Source organism: Grus americana, chromosome 2, assembly GCF_028858705.1.
Source record: "Grus americana isolate bGruAme1 chromosome 2, bGruAme1.mat, whole genome shotgun sequence".
NCBI classification, from domain to species: domain Eukaryota; kingdom Metazoa; phylum Chordata; class Aves; order Gruiformes; family Gruidae; genus Grus; species Grus americana.
Window position 1 is genome coordinate 119,178,239 of NC_072853.1, and position 23,275 is coordinate 119,201,513.

Genomic DNA, 23,275 nt, shown 5'->3' on the forward strand with positions numbered 1-23,275 from the left:
AGCTGCTGTTTTATGGCCAGATATCTTCATTCTTTTCTTGAGACTGCTCAGTCTTCAAGAAATGAAGTGTGATTTTTACAGTTTACATGGCAATGATTTATATGAGGGTCATGGCCTGTCACATGACAACGCCTGACCCTACATAACATGATGTAAGTGTAAGAATCACACTCTTTCTCAGGGTCAGCAGCACCATGACACAGGACCCTGTGTTTGACACACCACCCACAAAGCGGGGCATATGCCTTTTCCCTTTTTTAATTTTTTTTTGCCAGCTCCCTGTATTACTTTCAGGTAGTTCTGCACGTTTCTACTTTTCCCTCTAATTAGGTGCAAACACTCTGTATAAATAAAATAAAAAGTTCCCTGCAGCTAGTAGACTGTTGCAGACTGCCAGACACTGAAAAATGTTTGTCTCTGCTACTGTTGCTTAATGATTCACGTCTTATAAACAAAGAAATCTTTCTCTCCCTCTTTTTTCTTTCCCTTTTCCAGTTGGTTTTTGGGGGTTAGAAGCTTGGATACAGCTGCAGAATAAGTTTGGATCCCAGTATACAGTAGGTGTACTATCCGTGAATACAATAGGTGTACAGTACTACCAAGGTTTCCTGCCTGCCTTTCAGTCGCACAGACTCCATATCCTTTAGGAGATGTCAGTCACTGCGGTGCTTGTATGTAAATGCTATATTGTCCCATAGGTATTTCAGATCCCTTTACATGGTGCTTGGCAAGCCAAGCCATAATTCTTTGTGTCCTGTTTCTAGCAGCGGCTCAGGTCATGGACTTCAGGAAAGCAGACATCCCCCGTAAGAATGATATGATACTACAAAGGTACCTATAAAGAAATTTATGTTGATTTACTGAGAGTATATCAGAACGGTGTGTAAAGTTGGTTATCTCCATTCATATGTGAAGAGAGAAAGTCTGAAGAGGTTGTGCAGACTTACAAGTTGACGTGTTAGCTGCAGAACCCAAATCCTCGTTTTCCACAGTTCTCACCACTGTATCTAGGGAGAGCCATAGCCAACACGCCCAGCCTGGTGGAAATTAACTATTTCATGACATTTACATCTATCATCTGGTATCTGAAAGTTTTCATATGATAACTCATACCTGGGCATGGATCACCACAAATTATTATGGAGTTATCCAGTAGCGCCATCGTTTTATGTAGGCTCTGCAGCTGAGTGTGGGGCACATAGCAAGCTCTATGCCTCAGTTATTTCTGCATTTATCTCCTCTCAATTTTATCTGGAGACAGTACTTCAGAAGTGCCAGACTGTATGATAAATTCTAATAATCATGCTGGTTAGAGCGATTTAGTTACCACCTTGCTCACATATTAACGTAGATTTCTTTCTTAAAAAAAAAAAAAAAAAAAAATTAACCTTTAGGATGGTAAGTAAACCTAAAGCCTATATTCCATTTAAATTCTGTTCTTCAAGCTAAATTTTGCAGACTGTCAAAATGTGAAGCTATTGCATTATGCAGAGGAGCAAGTTAAACAGAATCTCATGCTTTAGTGACAGAAAAGAGAGGTATCTTTTTCTGAACAGAAATTTATTTCTATGGCGCTTTATTCTGATATGAAAAGTGACCTTTCCTATGACTTTCCAGCATTCTTCAAAGACCAGATTCTTTGCCAGCTGCAGCACTTTAACAAATCTGCCAACATCTGCCCAGCTTGGCTTGAGACAGCAAATGTTTCGGAGAGTGTCTATTTGCTCAAGACCTTAGGATCTATGTTCTTATCTTGCAAAGGCTTAACATCATGTGTTAGAATTTGCAGAATTGGAGCCTTTACGTCTGTGATGTTTATAGTATATAAATTTTTAATGGCAGAAAGTAAATATTCCTCGTGCTAGATATGAAGAGACCAAATACAATAATCTCTATTGTAAATACACATGTTCCAGTTTTCAAATGTGTATTTTTTCACTTATATTTCTTTTAGGTGTTTTATTTAGTATTAAAAATCCACTCTAACTTCAATGACGTGTTCCAGATGTAAATGTGTATAGATGCTCTTCAGGTACTAGATGCCCAAACCGTTATTGTGCACTTCACAGTGCATGAGTGTTTTGTGTGTGCACATTCATATATGTACGTATGTACTTTATGGCCCATTCATATGTGTACGTATGTACTTTATGGCCCAGTGCCTTCACATGTCTTACTCCCTGTGTAAAAGTTTGCATAAAGCGAAGCACTGTTATACAGAATATCACCATTGGTCCATTCACTACTCCCAAGGAAGGCACAATCTATGAGTTGTGCAAAGCTGCACGTACAATTAATCTTTTGTAATGTGTCGTAATACATTGTACATCGTACACTGAATGTGTTACTGTAGTGCTGTGAATGCCAGAGGTTCTGAGAACAAGGTTATACCTCTTTCTAACCGTCTTAACTTCCAGATCTCATTTTGAGTTTTTGGTTCCAAGAAACCCAAAATCTAAAGGCAGGATTTTTGCCTGATTAATTTGATTTCAATGCAAAACAATGTGTACATCATTTCAGTACAAAACCAAATCTGCTCAGCTTTATGTAAACCTTCCAAAACACAGCAGGAGCAGGGATTTTTGCTGATAGAAGTAACAGATTGGAAGGACAACTGTTTGGCAGTGGGGTACTCACCTTCCAGGAGTTAATAACTGGTAAGTGTCCTTACCTTTCCACACTTACAGACTTACTTTACAGTTGAGATGGGATGACAAGAAGAAGCCAGGTCATTCTATGAACTGTTCGTGCCTTCAAAAAAGAACAGATCCTGTGCTGTGTTGTAATTCTTTAAAATCAGTAAGATGTTCTACTCAGGAATACAAGCTGAGATTTTCCAAGATGGGAGCCAGAGTGGCAACATGCCTTTACATATATCGACACAAGGAAACGATCAAATTATAGCAAAACTAATCCAACAGACCTTTGGCATTTTAGATGGAAATCCGGAAGATACTGTCCTTTCCCCCAATTGCTTTGGCCAATGGCCGACAAAGTCATCAGCCCTATGACAAGTGTCAAGGAAACCTGGAGCTGTTGCCATGGTCATGTCAAGTCTCTGTTAACGGCTGCATGTCTTGCTGTAATTACTTACTCAGTTTCATAGAATCTGTCTCAGTGAAAAGTGTGTAGATTCAGCATCTTCATCTCATCTCTCATTCTGTCGTGTCCGCTGATTTTTAGAATATGAGTAGAACTATTGGCGTATCAGAGGGTTAAAACTGCATTTTATGCCATTAGCTATGTCACTAGTAAAAGAAACACAGATAAATTCAAAGAATGCTACAATTTTCTGTTTGCTTTTCTGTCCTGTTGTATGTTAATTTCTGTTGTACAGACCATATAGTTTCTGTTGAAATGAAATGCTGTTACTTAGTTACATTATGCCAACCGTCCCATGTTAAGGATGGAGTGAGCAGGAAGCTGCCCGTTCTTCTAATTCTGGAGGTGTTCCTTACAAGTTAGGCTGGCAAGGCAGTATAAAGAAACCTGCTGCCATCCCTGTTTTCTGGATAAACAGAAAATTCAGCTACCTGTCTGAAAGCTTTCAGCATGTACATTCACATGCCATGCGTGGGTATAAAGAAGGGGAAGAAGGCTACAATTCTTTAAAAGTCAACAGGATCAAAGCATTATCCGCCTGAATTCATCAAACACAGGTATTTTTAAACCTTCCAGTATTATGGTGCTACTAGCTTCCTTGAATATCACATACAGAAGTTCCTGAGCTTAAGTCATTTCAGGCAGACTGAGACTCACATTGGGCAGGTTCACCATTACCAGAAGATGCCTGCAACTGCCTAGCAGCACCTTGCCATGTAGGACACCAGGGCGTCTGGCGGTGGGGAGGTCCTGACTTCTGTTCCTTGTGGCTCAGAGTTTCTAGCAGACTGAGAGCTTTTTTGCCCAGCTTTGAATTTCTAAGGGAAAAAATTTTAAGAAGCTGAAATAAAAGCAAAATAGGATGGGAGTATGAAAACAACATTTCTGAGCTGCGCTCAGTTCCAACAGCAACACAAAACTATTCCGTTTATATATTTAGTGAAATAAATCCTGGCATCACCACCAGTATGTTTTCTTTTATTGTGGGGGTTTCTTTTGAATTGTGTTGGGACAAATATCGGATGAATGAGAATAGGGGACAGATGTCACTGCTGTAAGTGCTAGTGGGAGCTGGACACTCCTCTCATCAGCTGCTTTCAATGCGTTTAAACCTGACCGGCACCGACCCATTCATCTGAACCAGGAGCGCTGATGGAAACCAGCTGACGGACTCCCGCTTCGACCTTCAGTTCCTCATGCCCGTCCCGAACCCAGGATCTGTGATAGCAGGATTAACCCATCCCAATCCTGACCTTCAGCGAGGCTCTGGCGACAGGGTCCCATGCCATTTGTCGCCTTTCCTCAGCCCTTACCTGAAGACTGTCGCTCTTGCTGCGGCAGCCCCTGACCTGCAACCCTCAGCAGTGTACCGCTGGCTGATTTCATGTTGCAGAGAGAAAACATTCCCCACATCTGAACCCACCCCTCCAGAGATGCACAGCTAAACCCACAAACTCACCGCGTACCAGCGCCAGCTATCTAGCTGCCCTTCTCCTCTCAGCCAGGGATTTCTTCTGCTCATCTCTTGTCCTTCTCCCCCGCCCCCCCCCCCTCCCCCTTTTCTCTCCCTCCTGGCTTTTACACGATCCATTAGGTATTTACCGACAGGGTAATGTGACTTTTCACACCGGCTCTCTGCGTGCATTGCCCTGCAGACTGGGCTGGATAAAGCCTCTCCCCAACCCCAGCTGGCTGGACATTTCCCCCCCACCTTCCCCTCCCCTTCACACTAGCCAAGCCAAGGATTCCTCTTTCCCTCCCTCTTTCTTTTTCCACCCCTCCCGCCTTCAGCGCAAACCCAAGACGCAGGATCCTGCCGAGGGAAAGCGCTCCTTGAAATCATCACCGCAGATCCCGCTGTGAAAGTGCAGAGGAGGAGAGAGAAAAAGCCTCGGCAGCCAACCTCCTGCGGCTGAGGGCTTTGCAAGCAGGGCAATGGCTTCAGGCTCTCAGAGATTCTCTCTCACCTTTCTCCAGGGCATGGGATCTGTCTTCTTCATCCTTCAGATCATCTCTGTTCAGGCTGATGGTGAGTCCCCCATTCAGTTTGGGCTGGGTTGCTAAGGCTGGAATGAGAGCTGTATGTTGAAGTGTGTTACTGCAAAAAAAAAAACAACCGAAAAAACCCCACTTTTTTTTTTTTTTTTAAATAAGAAACTTAAATACACGCCCCAGTTTGGGTTAGGAAACATCTGATTCAGAGGTTTTTGAGACTCTACAAATATCCTGGGGTTAAGCAGAGAAAGGAAATAAGATCCCAGAAGGCTAAGATTATTTTATTACAACAAAACGACAGGATAGTGAACTTTTCCAGAGGAAATAAGAATAATAAAACAAAGCCAGAACATGAATAAGAAGACTCAGCTAAATTTTAGGAGAGCTCTCTATATAATTAGAAGTATCTTTTCTCCAAAGAGGTTCCCCATCTGCCCACTTCAGATGCCCCCCAACATCGATTTATACGGGCAGGTACTCGAGGAAGAGAAGACAAGAAGTCAAAGGCTTTTCCTTACAAACTTTTCTGTTCGGTGCCACACGCGCTCACAAAAGATGACTGCTCACCCTTCTGCACCTGAGTTTCGTCTGCACTTCACTGCCGAGGGACGTGATCAGGACCTGAATTTGGCTGAGGTGCCAGCTGCCAGTTACTCTGAAATGGGACTTTTTACTTGCCGCTGATTATCCCGAATAGCTGCATCCCTTGAACGTTTCCAGTAGCCTATTGCCCTTCTAATGATTAAGCCTGTAGTCATCATGACCGACTCGACTTAGCAAAAACACAATTTATTTTTGAAACAACTGTGTCTTTTCCTGGGAGAGCAATGCTGAATGGCCACATTTTTTTCAGTTTCACAGCTGCGATAGATTTATGCCTGATCTCAGGATTTTTTTTTTTTCAGTACAGTAATCCTTTACCGTCGACGGTTGCTGCATTATTCGAGAGAACAGATCTTAAACATTATAGGGCAATAAAAACCTCTTCTTTTTGTTCTCAGAGTATTTTACCTCTTTAGCCTAAATTTATTTCAGCTGATGACAAAGTGCGGCAAAGGAAAGGGAGAAAATTAATCTTGCCTGTATGTTTCTACCACTTTGTGTAAAATATCGTTTATATAACAGAACCCTGTATTGTAAATTTGAAGAAAATTACTTTTCATTAAGAATAAAGGAAAAGATAAATGTGTCAGGCAACTGCACTGTGTTACAGTAGGCAAAACTGCGATTTTGATTTTAGGAAATACTCCTTCCCTAGCAAAATGCCTCTGAAATGAGGGGAAAAAATACATACCCATGACAGATGGTTCTCCACAGAACTTAAGAAAAGGAGACAGGACAGGAATAATTAATTTCCTTTGCTAAGAATGCTTCACCTGAAGAATTCCCTTATCTTTTCAAGAGCACATCCCAATTTATATTATTTCTATAGAATTAGTGGCATCTTCTTGGTTCCTAAACAGACATCCTCTAAGAGAGAAAGCAAAAAAAATGTTGGAAATCATTTTAAGGCAGAGTCCGTGACAGATTTTAATTGTCATTCAACAGTTTGTCAAATTTACTTCACACATGGAAAAGCAATTATAAGAATTAAAGGGTAGAATATCTGAAGTACATTACAGTTTTAGAGCATTATTATAGTACCGTAGTTTCCATTTTTATTTAAATTCCAAGTATCATTATGAAAAATGTGCAAGTCCTCTATTAACATGCTCTTCAGTGTGTTTTCCTAATATTAATATTCAAGCAAACTACTGTAACACTGTCCTATAAACCATCTGGCTTATTATACGTTGATACAGAAGAAAACACTTTATGAGAACTTTAAAATTTACCACTACAGGTAGGCTTACATATTTAAGAAGATCTGAGAATATGAAACAGGATTAATACTTTCTTTTATAACAGATTCTGGCCTGATCCAGACAGGAAACCACCTTCTCATTGGTGTAAGTTGTAGGTGAAAATACAATTGTGCTACTCTCTAATACACGCAAATGTCACTTAAGTGCCAAAGGACTGTTCTGGGTGACACGTACGCACGTATGTATTTGTTATTATTAACTAAAAGCAATTGACTCTTTTGCAAACTGCCGAAGGGATTTTGTATTCACCTTGTAAAAACCCAGTGAAATTCAGACTGGCCCCTGTTACAGGCAAACCTCCGAAACTGGTTGCAATATATTTCCCTGAGGAAGACTTGTGCTTTATTGTCTCGCACACAAATAATGACAGAGAGCAGGCAATAAAACTGGAGACCGTCGAGTTCTGGTGAAGGTGTAAAGCCTTGAAGCTTAATTGATCTCTTTCGACCAGTATTTACCACAGCACATATTGCTGTACTGCAGATAAACTCCAGAAAGACCGAAGTAAATGCCGAAATAAAAGATAGCTTTGTTTCGCTTTGCAGTTTTTTTCACGACTGAAATGTGCTTGCTCATAGCTGTTGAGGTCGGGGTTAGATGGACAGAAGGCTCCTCAAGGGCTCGTTCCTGCTCTGACGTACCATGGCGTGCCACTACTGTTAGTGCAGTTACTGGAGAACAATACAGGTTATCGTGACGGGTCTCAATTACACCAGTACAAATGCATGCTTTTTAAAATTTCTTTGCATTTGCGCTGGAATAGGAGAACAAGGATGTGGCTTCGTGTATCCTGCACAGGAGTCGCCTCTGCTCTTTTTGACTCCCCCTTTTTGTCTTTTCACGGCTGCTAAAATATCCGTACGTATGAACCATAATTTTCTGCAGAGTGCTTGCTCTGAGACAGATCATGTCAGGAGAGAATGATGCTGATTAATTTAGCTTACAAAGACCTCCTGAATTGACTAATTTAGCTTACAAAGACACTCCTGAGTTGAAAAAATGTGCTGTTTGCAAAACTTTACAAATTCTTCCCGAGTGGAGTTGGTCTGTTGGCTAAATTTGGGTTAAATGACACTTAAATGTCACTTAAGGACCATTCTGGGTGACACATGCGTACATATGTATTTGTTATTATTAACTAAAAGTAACCAACTCTTTTGCAAACTGCTGAAGGGATTTTGTATTCGCCTTGTGAAAAACCCTGTGAAATTCAGAGCTATTGGTCAAGTCAGTTATCTGGTAGTGACCATAGTGACTGCAGAGGCTGCAGGTGGAAGGACCCTGAATTCAGAAAGCTGGGCACAATTTGGTGAGGATCTGAGATACATACTTCTGACCTAGAACCAGATATGTCTGATGTCAAAGGCAGGAAAAAACCCCTACTATATTCTTTCCTTTGGCTTGCTTTGCACCTTTTTTGTAAAGAAAAGGAAAAAATTATGGTTTTTTCTCTTGTGCTTTCTCTAGACACTTGCATTTGAGTAGCAGGTGTCTAAGCATTTCAGGCTCCCACTTGCAAAACAGCACATATTCTTCTATGTTGCAAAAATAAATGCATAAACAATTCCAACTATTTGATCCTAGATTGTGTACTATGATTAAAATTTAAGCTCACGCTGAATTTAGCTGAAGAGGAACTCAAAGGTAACCTCCCAATTTTGCTATTTTTCAGATGATGTAATGTTTTAAGCAATTCAAATTAAATAAGACATCATTCACTTTAGTTTCTCACAGAAATAAACTCTACATTCATGAACACCAGGCAGAACTGGTAATTACCCCAATCTCTGTCTGTAATTGTACAGTTTTACTAAGTCCTCCACCCTTACTGTTACAATCAAGGCCATTGTTACACACAGCCATAGAAATGGAAGTTAAATTGCTCTTGAAGTACAGAAGTGACCTTCCCTTCCTGTGCTCTCTTTTACCGCAATTTAAAGTTTTTAACATCTAAGTAAAAATAAATTAGACTCCACATTTGCACATCTTTCCCCACATTTATTTCATTGAAACTGATTAGGTTTTATCCTTTGAACTAGTAAGTATCATGTCGTGAGATCAGCCCACTGGGCACGCCTTTTAAAGTGCTTTCATTTTATATTATTTGTGAGAGACATTTTTATTTCAAAGTATATTTGGCTATGCAGTTTTATGTTTCTTCTTCAAGCATGGTGCAAATCCTGCTGAAGACATGCAGAACTTTGAACTCATTTCAGTGGCCTTTGGACCGTGCCCATATGCCTCAGAAGAACTTCTTGTTGTATCTGTTACTGTATTAGAATAAATTAGCCAAACTCTGTCTTCTTGGTAACCAAGAAAATTCTGATAATTCCACTGAGATTCCTGAAAGTACTGGGAAAGAGGTTTTGGACTGGTTTTATTTTTGAAGAGTCTCTTTTTTGCACTTCCATATATCTGCTTGTAGATGGCTCTTCAGTCTTGAAAGCATAATAAGGTCCAGTTGTTAGAAGCTGAGTTTAGCAAAATTTGAAACTGGAAATAAGGTGGAGTGAGAGTAATGAACCATTGGAATGGTTTACTATAAAGTGTGCTGTAAATTCTCCATTACTTGGAGTCATTGAGTCATGACTGGATGCCTTTTGAAAAGACATGCTCTAGTTCAACCACGAATTTTTGGACTCGATGGAGTTACTGGGGGAAATCTACAGTCTAGTTATGCAGGAATTAAACAAGGTGATAAAAGTGAATCCTAGAAGCCTTAAGATCTATGCTTGTATGGGTCTGTTTTCAATCAGAATGCATTAGGGTGCTCTTAAGTGAAAACTATGTTCAGCTATTGCTTGCTTACAAAGTTTTAGTGCCAAACAATAATAAAAATGTTTCTTTTATTAATATATAAAAATATAATCGATATTCTGTAATAATAGTGATCAGATAGTGGTAGAGGCTAGTAACAGAATACAGGCTAGTTATTAAAGAAATACTCTCTTTGGTTTCAAGTGTGAATTTTTCTTCAGAACTATGAATCCACCTGTTAACAGTTGGAAGAATTGTGTCTTATCATTTATGTCTTACTGTTGAAGTTAAAACTTTTTCACTGGTTTCAAAGGGGAACCTGAAGAAACTTACTGTGACAAGGACATTTTTAATTCTGGACCTGCTAAACTCAAGATGTGCATTAAGCCAATTAAGACTACTTTGTATGGATTTTTAGCTTGATCTTAAAACCAAAGGGATTGGCTTTGTTTAAAAAGGCTTCAGAAAAGTACGTAGAGTTTTGGGAACAGATTTCCACACCACCTGTCTCATCATCGCATTGTGGGAAACAAATGTTACGGGGCAGAAATGAAAGGAGAGAGTTGAGGGGGAGTTCAAACATGGTGGCTGGTCAATGGTACCACAACCAAAGGCATAGTACGTTCTTCACCCAAAAAAACCCACAAAGACATGATCGTTCATCCTGTGCCTTATGGAAATATAGCACAGTCTTGCATTTTAAGTTGCCCATTTAAAACAGAATGAAAGTACATCTCTTGATATTATCACAGAGGGGAAACTGACTTCAACTGCTCTACACTGTCATAATGTGCTGGAGAGAGAGGGGATACCATTTGAATTTTTCACCGTGCCAATACCAAAAGTGACTGTGATATCACCAAATATGTGAGACAAACCTTTTTCAAAAAACTTTTCATTACAACTCACAGTGATAAAAATTTTGCATATATTTAACCAGAACTCTTTGATCCCAAGCTTGAAAATTATACTACTTTTGTGATTAAAAGTGAGAAAAATTCAATAAATGAATATCACAAGCGTGTTCGCCATGTCACTGTAAAATGCAGAATTCAATTTTGGTGTTGTAGTCTTATTTATTTAAGGGGATTTCCTACTTTGGAATTCTTTTGTATTTTTCCTATTATCATGCTAGCACGTCTCCTATATTTTTTTCCTGTAATTGCCCCTCAGTAACGTGACACAGCTCAGGGTATTGGGCATCCAGCTGTTACGTTGGTCAAGTATCACGTAAGTGAACCTTAACTGGCTATTATATTTTCTAAATAAGAAATCAGGCAAAACAGAGGGCACATCTTAAAAACTGGGCAGATAGCCATAGAGCTTCTAAAGCTTTGGAGAAGATTCCCAGGTTGGTCTGGGAAGTAGGTCAGCCTTCTTTATCCACTGCTGGCTAACCAGAATTTCCTATAAAGCAGGTAACTGTAATTTTCCCAACCAGTAAGTCCTTCCTAGATTACTCTAAAACCTATTTGGCTACATAATTTGGACATCCTAGATACCTTCTTGAAGGACAAGACTCTGTTTTGAACCAGCATCTTCATAGTTTCTAATAAAGTTAATTTATCTTAAGTTCTATCAAGCATGTAACAATAGTTAAAGAAAGCTGTCTCAGCCTCAGCCTGGGCTAGCTAAACTTCTTTAAAAATGTAATTGTCACTTATTGGTAAAAAGTCTAAATGATGAACTTAATGTCTTCTGATTATATCTAGATGGAACTCAATCCTTAATGTTTTGTTTTGTTTGAAATCTTCTAACTACAATACTAATGGCTGGAAAATAGGGCTTACTGCCATGTCAAACTAACATTTATGATTTAAGTCAGATGCTACACAAACTTGACCTATATGTCTTTGACAGCGCGTCTCAATTCTGACAGCCAAATTGTGAAATGTAGAATGTGTACAAGTTTTTAGCTGGGACAAAGCCTCAGTAAAGTGTTACGCTTAATCCCTGCTTACCTTTACTAATGAAAATTGTTACGCAACTTAGGAATCGTTGTTTAAAACCATCATCCTTCTGCTTATATTAGCTCTCTCTTTACCCCACACATACTTCACTACGTCTATTCATGGCTTTGGAAACAACAGCCTGCATTAGAGTCATGTGCATTGTTGGGGGCATTTTGGAAAGAACCCTGAGGTTTTGGTACTCAGGACTGCAGAGATTTGCTTTTTTCACTGCTCTGCATAAACTCCCCTGTTCTAATTACAATTTGGGATATTAATTATAGTTGAGAAGCAAGAGACTCTGTAAGCTAGTGGTTAGGACACTGATCTGTGCTTCTGGGTTGCATTCCTTGGTCAACTGCTGTTAACTGTGTGAGAAAATCACTCTGGGTTCTCTGAATTCCTGTTCCTTCTCATCACTGCTTATCCCGCTTAGATTTAATTTGCTATCTGCCCAAGTCAGGACAACTGCTTACTGTGTGCTTGTATAATTCCCACCAAAGTAGAAATCTTCATCAGGCTAATGTAAACACATTTATTTGAAAGAAACTTTGCAATTTTTCCTGTAAGGACTGTGATTCTTCCAGTGGGTTAAACTGTGCACAGGTGAGAACAGAAAGCTGTCAGGTTCAGACCTACCCTCTATCAGTTCCCTATATTTAGGATTAGATTCAGATTTATCAATTTCTTGAAATAATATGCGGTGGGAGTGGCACTTGGTACAGAATTGGGCTGAATCAGTCTGAAGGATTCCTGATATTGGTCAATACATCCTGTGAGTGTGAAGATAGCTACATAGTGAATACTCGGTATGTGCTGGAAACTACGCATTCATATCACCACTACCACTAATCTACTTTTGAAATAAGACATCATAAGTGTTTCCAAGCATTTACTGAATGAACAGTGCTTAAAAGTTGTCTTTCTGCAACTGCAAGCAACCTAAATCTGTACCTTTAAAATTTAGAAGGTATTCTGAGGGATGTTATCTTCAGAAAGAAGATACTTACGGCAATTTAAATGTCAGCACTGTAAACTGTCTCATTGTTTATTTCTTTTTGTGGAGACATCCAACTAATGTGTTTATTCCATAACCCAGTAACTTCTCAAGCTTCATTGCCAAAACCCCAAGTGCCCTGTTCCCAGTTGCCAAAACCTCTAACTTTCACCCTTACAGCTTTCAGTGTTAGATAAATTAAAGTAAAATAAACTGAATTGAAAATAAAAATAACACAAGAATTTGTTATGCTAAATATGTTCTCATGCTCATTCAAAAAAGCTTTCCATTAAGAAAAAAATTCTGTCTGTCCTTCCAGAAAGATATGAAATCAGAGTGGCTTTGCAGCGGCATTTGGGCACCAGTTGCCATAGAATTACATCATTTTGATTTTAGATAATAAGTATAAATCTATTTCTAACATGGAAGACTGGGTTGCAATACTGGCTTTTAGATTTGTGCTTACTTTATAGATGCAGTTGTTATAAATGTAACTGTAAAATGCTCAGTGTTGTAGGAGATGTTCTGACTTTGACTATATATGTGCATATGAGAGAGTGTCATGCTTTTTCTCTCCAGATCTTAAGCACAGACCTACAGAGGCAAGACAAGCTTCTCATATGGGCTGGGAATGAATAGGGTCTTGGCCATACTTGCTTTTCTGTTGATGAACAAAACTAAAAGAAAAGCTAAGACAAAGGTACTTACAATGTTGACGAAATTACACATTCCAAGAAGTAGGTTGCTCATTAAAATGAACTTAGTAAAAGCAAGAAGACTTCATTTGGTGATAATTTGCAATATTTTTGTTGAATATGTATTGAGTACAATACCATGATGACTGACATGTCCTTTCTTGGTGCTGCAGGGAAAGTATTTGCACTTGAGTCCAAGAACAACTCTCAGGGTCTGGATTTAGCCGAAGCTGAGAAAGCTTGTGTTGACCTGAGTGCTCGCTTAGCAACTGCAGAAGAACTGAAAAGGGCTGTTCTGGACTGTTCTTTTGCTGGCTGCACCACAGGATGGCTCGCCAGTGGCTCCACCGGGTAAGGACAATAGCATAACCCTTCCTGAGAAGTATGATTGACAGCTGTCGAGCAAGTTTTCCTCCTTGACTAAGAATATTACTGAAGAATACTGGCCACAATTCAAGCACCGTGACATATAGCTAAATATGCCACTCTCCCCACAAAATCAGTTTTGTACAGCTAATATTGCAGGGACACAAATATTTATCAGTCTCAGATCACATATTTCACAGATCTGAAGCAAGTTCCTCTTCCTCTTTCCTTCTAAATTATGTCATTGTGTTTCCTTTTCACCTGTCCTGTAGCAGGGTGTTGAGCCCTAAAGGAGCTCGCAAGGCTGAGGACACGGTGCTGGAGTTAGTGTCGGTGCTCCCACTGGCTGCTATTCTCTACTCTGTAAGAAGCTCAGCAAACTGAGCTTCTCATGGAAACCACGTATCTGTCTCAGGTATTCACACGTGTCTGAACAGACACTAGGCATGTTCAAATAGGTATGACTTTAGATGTACTTAGATACGATAACCCACACGTGGTAGAGAGTTTGTTGAGAAAGCTCACCAGTGAACTGACATGGTCACTCAATATGCTGAATTGTATTATTTGAGGTAGCTCAGGTGACTCAATGTGGCACTAGGCTGAGCTTTGCCTGGCATTGCAGATCGTGTTGCAAGATGTACTGCCCTGCCGCAGCCTCTCCAGGAAGCATCGTTGCCTCCTCAGAGAACAGTTCAAAGCAGGAACGTACATGTGTCCTGTGGTGGCAGCTGCTTCCCTTGATCATAGTTTCAGGACACTAAAGTCAGCCTTCATGAGTACTCCAGAAGTCCCAATGACTTTCAGTGAAATTTAAGATTTTAAGAACGTATGTCCACATATGTCTAGCTGTATGCCAGAAGCAGCACGGCCCTGTCACCATGCCACTGAGCTGTGGCTGATGAGGGCTTCCTGAACTCAAGCTAATGCAGACTCATTCCAGTCTTGCACAGGTCCAGCTATGTGGCACTACACTGGTCCAAGCACCTACTTCCCAGCTGCCTGGTCTCTTCCAAACTGAAAGTCTTCACAGCATGCCTCAGGCGTGGGTAGACAGACTTCATATTTGACAAAGAGACCAAATCACAGAAAAATAAATTTAAAAAAAACCCCAACACCAAAATGGAGGAGCTAAGGGTTGCATGAACGTCTCGTGTCACTCAAGCTGGGACCATAGCGGAATTGCCCAGAAGGAGCATGAGTAGATCCTAAGCCCCTTCTCTCTTGAATCTTTCCTTCAGCATACTTACCAGCCACAGCCTGAGTGTAATACGCATATTCATTCCCTTGAGGTGCCTTACAAAGTTCTCATGAGTTAGAGGGTAATATCTAATCTACTGTCAATGTTCAATGGTGATAAAATTTTGTTTTATCAAGAAACTGTTTCCAAGTTCCCAAACTTTAGTGTATTATTGGATTTTATGACAGTTATCAGTTATTTAAGTAAGCATTGGTGTTTGTGTATTTTTAGTGATAAAGTTTCCAAAGGACAGAAAATTGCTACTATTAATGAAAGGTGATATTTAAACAACTTCAAGCAAAAGCAACTAGTTCCGGTGATCCTTTTTTTTTTTTTTTTCCAGGTGAAAAATTGTTTAAAAATTTATTTGTATGTACTTTTGGTCATTAAAAAAAATCCAGAAATCTCCCAGGATATAAGACAGTGATCCAAACCCTAAAAATTTTTTTCCTAAGCCAGTTGCTGACATGTCATAGAATCATAGAATCATAGAATCATAGAATCATAGAACGGTTTGGGTTGGAAGGGACCTCAAAGATTGTCTAGTTCCAACCCCCCTGCTGCGGGCAGGGACACCCTCCACTAGACCACGTTGTCCAAAGCCTCATCCAACCTGGTCTTCAACACTTCCAGGGATGGGGCCTCCAAAACCTCTCTGGGCAACCTGTTCCAGTGCCTCACCACTCTAACAGTAAAGAATTTCTTTCTAATATGTAATCTAAATCGACCCTCCTTCAGCTTCAGTCATGCAGGCTGAAGAGTCAGGAAAACTATCCATTTCTAAAAGAAGTGCATGGCAAAGTTGTTGTACAGGTTCTTTTATACAGCCTCTGTATTATGGAAGTAAGGAATGATTATGGGTAGGAGGAGAAACCTTTTTTTTTAATCTAAGCAATACCACTAGTTAGTCCTGAGAGATCCTCAATTAATTACTGCAGGAACTGGAGCTACAACTATTAATAGACCAGTTGTGGACCTATCCCTGAATATCTTCAAAATCGAAACTGGATGCAGTGATACTGTTGTACACATCACACCGTGATGATGTGAGAATGTACACATCATCATACCGATGGGAAGGAAGGGAAGATTTTTCATCCCTTCCAACTTTCTGTACCCCATTCCTCCAGTAAACCTGTCCTTAATATGGAAGTCTCTAAACCGTTTATCAGAAAGGATGTTGTGGGGGCACATCAGCATGCCATTGCTGTGCAGTCACCACATCTGACCTTCACTGGAGAGCTTTACCAGAGAGAATAGTTCTTCAGAGCTGGAATTTTATACTCTCTTCTCTGGGACTGTATTACCCATGGCTGGACAAGCACCAGAGTGTATGTTACTTGGTTCGCTGAACTGGATATTTTTGACTCTGGGGAAAAACAGGAAAAGTATAATGCCTAAAAAGGCTATACTGGTTTCATTGATACCTAACGCAGCTCTGGAGAAGGAAATGAGCAGTGAAGTGCAAAATATGCAAATGGGATGAAGTTATTCAAGCTCATGTAGAATATAAAGATTTTCAGAGGGATTTAGATGAACGGACCAAATGATGACAAATGGAGTTCAATGATAATACGCACAGGAGGAATATGCAATCTAGTTGAAAATATTTTACAGGGTTCTGATTTACCTCTGTCAGCCCAGGGAAGATATGAGGACATCACTATGGACAGCACAAAGAAAAGATCTGTCAAACTGCAGCTGTAGTAAAAGCAAAAGCAAACAAGCAAACAAAGAAGTTGCTAGAGTGCTTATGGAATGGGATGGAGAATATGAAAAATATATACACACATATAAGCCAGTGTAACAGCCTCTTTTGGAATACTATTACTGTTACCACATCTTAAGAAAGGTACTAAAAGAGACTCAGAAAGGGCTCAAGAATGATTAAAGGAATGCAAATCTATTAAGAAGGGACTCAAAGTATTTTACTAAATTAGTTATTTAATTTAAAAAATATATCTACAGTTATCTAGTCAATATTTTGGGCATTTACTTGATAAATGGAAACATGACAGCAAGGGTAAAGGATAGCTGGTAAATAGAAAAACCTCTATCCACACTCAGCTGATTTAACACGGAGAGGAGAAAGCAAGCTTCACAGCATGCCCAGAAGGTTACAGAAGTAAGGAAAATTATTTCCAAAATAAAGGCCTCTTCGCTGGGCACACCTTGTGTTACTCATCTTGATGGATCTCCCCATCTTCGAATGTGATGGCATGGCCCAGGGACAGTAGTGATCTCCCCATGTTTGCCAGGTCCAAAACTGTTCAGGACTTTATAGGGTTGATCTAAAACTTTGGATTCCTCCCAGCAGCTGACTGGTGTCCAGTGGAGATCACAGAGCTTTAGTCTAATATTCTCCCATATCCTCTTGGACTATGTACATCAGAAAGGAGATGAATAGGAGGGAACGTGATAAAAGAAGTTCCTAATTTCAGGGAGAATGCAGTTTGGTTTATTTATTTGGTGCCTGGAAAGTATCCCAATCTTTCCCCTGAGGAAAAATGGATTAGACATTGGCAGTAGAAGTAAACACAAACAAATGATGTGAGTGAAGTCATTATAGTGTTGCAGATTTTCTGACATACTCCAGTCCTCCTTCCACCACATAGACTTAAAACTGAACAGGAGTTTTAGAAGAGATGTAAGGACTTTTTCACCTCTAGATCAGTTTTCCAGGTTTTGCACAAGTCAGTGATTTGTTCACTTCTGATTGATAGCTATTTTATGGTTTTAGTGAATAATTACAATCCCATTCCTAGTAAGTATATCCATCATTGTTGGCTGTTGTGTCCTTATTATTATTTTTACAGCCAAATCAGGGCCTGGAAACCTGTGGGAGTGTCTCCTGTTATGACGGAGGCACATCACTGAGTCAGCGTGAGCATGTTTATGCTGCCTGCTCTCTGGGCTATACCTGTTACAGGGGCTAAGAGGAGAATTTGGTCTGAGGAACTAGCCCAATTTGGGTTACTGTCAAATTTCTGATGACTCGTATGTAAGTACGGATCCATACCTAAGTATGCAAAGATTTTAAGATTATAATGACACATCCTCTGTTGGATCCAATGAGGATCATAGAATTATAGAATCGTTTTGGTTGGAAAAGACCTTTAAGATCATGAAATTCAACTGTTAACCTAGCACTGCCAAGTCCACCACTAAAACATGTCAATAAGCACCACATGAGGTTGTGGCCACCCAGCTTACTCTAACATACTTCTTACTGACCCACTGCAGTGACTGTTGCCTCCTCAGCTGTGCTGGTAGAGATGCTCGTCTCTTGTCTATCTTAAGTCAGAAGTGAACAGGGTGGGCAAAGAGCTACTAGTTAGAGTGTTAAAAAACGTTCTGCAGAGAGTGGTGCTGGTGGAAGAAGACACCAATCTGCTGGTGGAGATGCTCATGTTGCACTCTCTAACTCACTTCAGTCCCTGAAAACTGGGCTAGCCCATGAAGCAGGTCTCGACAAATATGATTCACTTCAAATGATGTAGGATGGAAATTGCTTAAACAAATAGATCCCTGCCAGCAAATCCAAAGAGACAATAAACTGGGTGGTTTTGTGGTTTGAGCAGCCTGGGACAGAACCTCTTTCACAGGCATAAGGGGACGTTTTTTTCTTTCCGCTTTCAGTTGTTTGGACCAATGCGATTCAGAGTTCAGGGCTGTTCGCGCAGGTAGGTCCAAGGGTTTGGGAACTTTTAGAGAAAAGCCACTGACAAGTAGATAGGGATAAGAGGATAAGTGGTAACTTCTTCCAGCAGCCCAGAAGTAAACCATTTACGAGTCAGTCCTGACATGTGTAACTTATAAAGCATTACGCATTGTTACATTTCAGGAAATGAAATGTTGTTAGGCAGGTTTCATTTGTCAGATGAGCCCTAATAGCTATTTATACTAAAAATGACACTCTTACGACTTATTTGCATGGCAGACAAGTGAGTCAGTAAAACCAGCATGCGATCTGCCAGAATATAAATGAAAAAAGGTGGCAGAGTCCTCTGAAGGGCTCTCACTGCTATCTTTTGAATTTAGATGTGATACTGGAAAACCTTGTGTCAAGTCCTCCAGAGCTGGGCAGGGTGTCCTGTGGGGTCTTATGTTCATTTCTGGGGTTTTTGAAATCTGGAACGTGAACATGACACATTTTTTCTTATCATCAGCCATGTGCACAGAATATTAGAAAGCAGCTATTTATTTTGGAAATTGTAAACATCCTCAACAGCTTGTATTAAGATATTCATAGCAAATTTACTCATTTCCATCACTTTCCTAGGACTGAAAAGCTGAAGCTGTCCTATCCCGTTCCTTATTTGTCTACAAAAGAATGAAGCCATGTATCCCTTCTATAGGGGCTTTGAAGCTCTGCATAGATTTTCTATTCTATGATAGACCACCTGCAGGGTTCTCAACCTGTTCCTTTGCATGAAATTGCCCTGGGCTGGTTCCTACTCAGTCCCTGGAGGATTTATTTTGGAGGGGATAACTCTGGAGTGAGCAAGCAGAGTCAGCTAGAATAAGCCTTGCTGTGGGAGTCAGAAGACTGGGGTTCTTTTCTTGGCTGACCACGGACCAGATGTTTGCTGCTAGGAAAATTACTTCATCTCTATTTTTCCTTCTTTTTGTTAGCTCTTCGGGTTTTGCACTGATTCCTATTGAATGCTTCTACAGTGTCAAACACAACAGGGCCCTCACTGTGGATGACACCAGTGGGAAATGTAATAATAAGACTCAGAAATGACATTTCACAAGATTACCTACTTCTTTTTCTGCCTGCTGCATGGGGCTTGCCCAGCACCTGGCAGTAGGGTAATAACAGCACATTTCTTGGGAAAGAAAAAAGCAATATCCAAGGAATGAAATAAGGGTCAGTCGCTAACCCTTGCCGGTCCTCTCATCTGCATGTGGACCTGTGGGCCCCATGAAATCTGTCCAGGTGTACATGCTATAATAGGCCCACTTCCTTATTTGCAGAGAAGCAGTCCTAATGGTATGTCAGTTTGGCAAGCTCTCTGTTTTATTTCAAGGCTGTGCTCCGCTGCCTGATGATAATGCATATGAATTTGCTCCCAGACACGTGTATGAAGTAGGTCGATTAACTCCCTTCAAGAGAAAAATCCAGACATAGCTGACAAGACATGGTCCAATTCAAAATGCTAAAATTGCTTATGAAACTGTCTGAGGAGGTCTTGCACTCTGAAATGCCTTCATGTCACAAACTCCAGTCCCACAGCCCACAGCTGGTGTCACGCTCTGCTAGAAGATGACTTTGTCTTCTCATTGTTTCTTGTCAATCATCTCAGAAAGTCTCATACAGAGAAAAAACAAAGTAATTGTGTTTCAGGGATTTCTACATGAAGCTCAATCGAGAGACTTGAATTTAATGTATGGATATGGCCAGTTAACTCAAAGGAATGATATCATTGAGCAATGTGGACATGAACCACTTTGCATCAGCTTTGGCAGGGATGCAAATCTTTTCTTGGCACAACCTGGGAAGACAGCATGGGCAAAGTATGACAGCCATGGTCTTGTAGAACAGACAGCCCAATAATTGAAGAATTTTTTTAGAAAAAGTACTTTTTCAGGAAAAGCATCATACAAAAAAGTACACATTTGTGGTGTATTTTCTAGGACAAGCACCCAGAACACCATCTGCTAAACCGTAGCATCACAGTCCTCAGAGTAGCCATTTACTTAGCTGGGAGTCACATTTTTAAGTTGTATTTTTACTGGGAGGGGTTTTTAACAAACTTTGAGGGCTTTAGCAAAAATTCGGCAAACTTCGGCACAAATGATAGGGGTATGCTAGGCAAATTAGTTAATGCCAGAAGGTTAGAACTCATTGTTAAGGCCAAGGCAAATCGTAATATTGAACAGGAATGGTAAGCCTGACTTCAGAGATGGAGCAACAGAAATGGGGTGCAATGTAACAGTGTTACATACAGGCTAATAGGAATTTCTGCCTTAAGCTAGCAGTTCAGCTGGAAAAGGGAGCGCAGGAGAAAGAGCTGGGTGTAGTCACGGAACACAAGATGGCAGTGAGCCTGTCGTAAAATAAAATAACTCACATAAAATTTGTGAAAAAAGGAAATGCAGTCTTCCTAAAAGACATCCTACAGCTCTTCCGGGAGAGAGAGGGCAGGTACAGAAGGGCTTGAACGAGGCACTGGTGAGACACCACCTAAATCAGTGCAATATAGTTCTTGGCATCCAGGCTCGGAAGGGATAAACTCAGACTAGGATCAGTCTAAGAAAGCACCTCTCTTACCAGAGGTGATTAAAGGTGATCGGTTTGTTTAGCCTAGCAGAATGAAGACAGGAAGGGGATATGCTTACTCTTAGCAAATGCACAAGAGCAACTAATACCTGGATTTTAACTTGCCAGTTAGTTCTAATGAGGTTGATTTTCTAATTTTCAAAAGAACTTCACATATTTTGCCATTTTTATGGAATCTCTGTAATGTTCTGTCCTATCTGAAAGCCTTTTATCTGAGAATTGAGCTTCTTTGTAAATTAATAGAATTCAGCAAATATTTTTGAATTATTTTTTTTAAACTCTTTGGTAACGAATCAAAAACATCTGTTGTGAAAGCCATGGATTAAACTGGAGCCCATCAAATGAAATTGGGTAAAACCAACTTTCTAGTGACACTTGATGTGTCTTTGAGCACCCAACTAGTCCAGGCCAGAAAGCAACACGATTCTCCACTACATGCACTAAGAATGCTCAAATTATATGTACATAGCAATATTATAGTAAAATGGCTACATAAAAATCTTTCATACTAGGCTACAGTATGAAAATCTGCATGAATGGGCCATATTTATTTAATGAACAGAGGCCTTACTATTTCAGTAGTCATATGTACAATTTTAAGCACAAAAGGGTGCATTTTGATGTATATTTTTAAGAATCTAAAGGATATTGGTTCTGCCTCGGTAAGACCTCCTTTTGACATTTCCAGTGGCAGTATTGCTGTTGGAATGTCTTCATGTCACACTTAGCAGCTGCTTTCTTTGGGTCACATCCAGCCAAAATTAGCCTCTATAGTTCCCAGTCAATGGACTTTCCAAAGCCCACCTGTGCTCCCTCCCCTTCATGACTTTTCAGGGAAATTTTCTTCCCTTTGGTAATCGTGAACATGTCATTTACATTTTATTCCTCATCAGAGCCAGCTTTATAATTTGCAGTTTCCCAAACTACAGAAGGGAAAGACTAAGAATAAAAATCCTCTAGTTTGGCTTCCAGACTACTGATTTTTTTTCTCTCACCTAGTTACTGAAACACAAATGGTAAAGCTGACCCATGAAAAAAAATTAGCAGAGGATGTTAAAGATGTATCTTGACTAGGAAAAGTGATGAAGTTTTTAACTTTCTAATTAGGGCAAGGTTTGTTATATTATGTTATGAGCCAGACTTTCACAGTGCCTCAGCTAACACATTGATGATGATGTTCTTCTGAGTTGAATATATTCATATGCAAGTTCATACTACTATGAATAAATGTCATAAGACCATTCTGACTCAGTTCAATGAATTTATTGACTAAGACTACAAAACCTACAATCAACTGGCAGGTAAAGTAGTGACTACAAAATATCCCAGTCCCACCTACTGGTTTCTGTGCTGATGGATCACGCTATGTCATATAAACTCAGCTGTTAATTCCGTATGTTTTAACTTGGGTTTACTGAAAAAATTTCAAGTTTTACAAAATTGCCATGTAATTATCTTACAAAGTAGAAGTACCAGTGGATACTACTATAAATAAAATTTATAATTTATACATAAATATTTTGTGTTTATTATATGTATCTTTATTATACATGAGTATACACAATATATAAAATTAGGTATCATTACTATGCCCTGAGTACATCATTATGATATATTTAATAATTTATATTACATAATGGCATATTATGGCATATCGTGAAATAAGTACTATTCATGCCAGGTTTTCTGCTATTTCCTTCTTTGAACAGAGGAGTTAGAAGAAGTACAAAATATACCAATTACTCTTTGATTACATAATAGATTAGGAAAAAATTAACCAGTGCAAGAGTAAGTGGAAGGCTTCTAGGAAGTCTGGTTCATACCTTATTGTACTATATATTAAATTTTCTCCTCATGTATGCACATGATAAATGCAAAATCTCAGTCATGGCACAGGAAAACGATGATCAGCGTGGCCAACCTCTGATCTTTCTTTTGGGGTAGGTACAGAGGAAGGACTGTTAATTGTTCTTAGTTGGATGAATCGTATCGTACAGCAGAAATTAAGCTGGGGTTCAACATA

The 23,275-nt window shown here is 39.8% G+C and overlaps 1 protein-coding gene across 1 annotated transcript in view; it reads left to right on the plus strand.

Annotated features, from left to right (window-relative positions):
- The first annotated feature begins 5,037 nt into the window (after window positions 1-5,037).
- Window positions 5,038-23,275, plus strand: part of SUSD5 (sushi domain containing 5) — a 41,246-nt gene continuing 23,008 nt past the window's right edge. Inside the window, exons 1-2 of the mRNA XM_054815671.1 lie at window positions 5,038-5,131; window positions 13,534-13,711. Of these exons, the coding sequence (XP_054671646.1) occupies window positions 5,038-5,131; window positions 13,534-13,711 (272 nt within the window). The remainder of the gene's footprint in view (window positions 5,132-13,533; window positions 13,712-23,275) is intronic.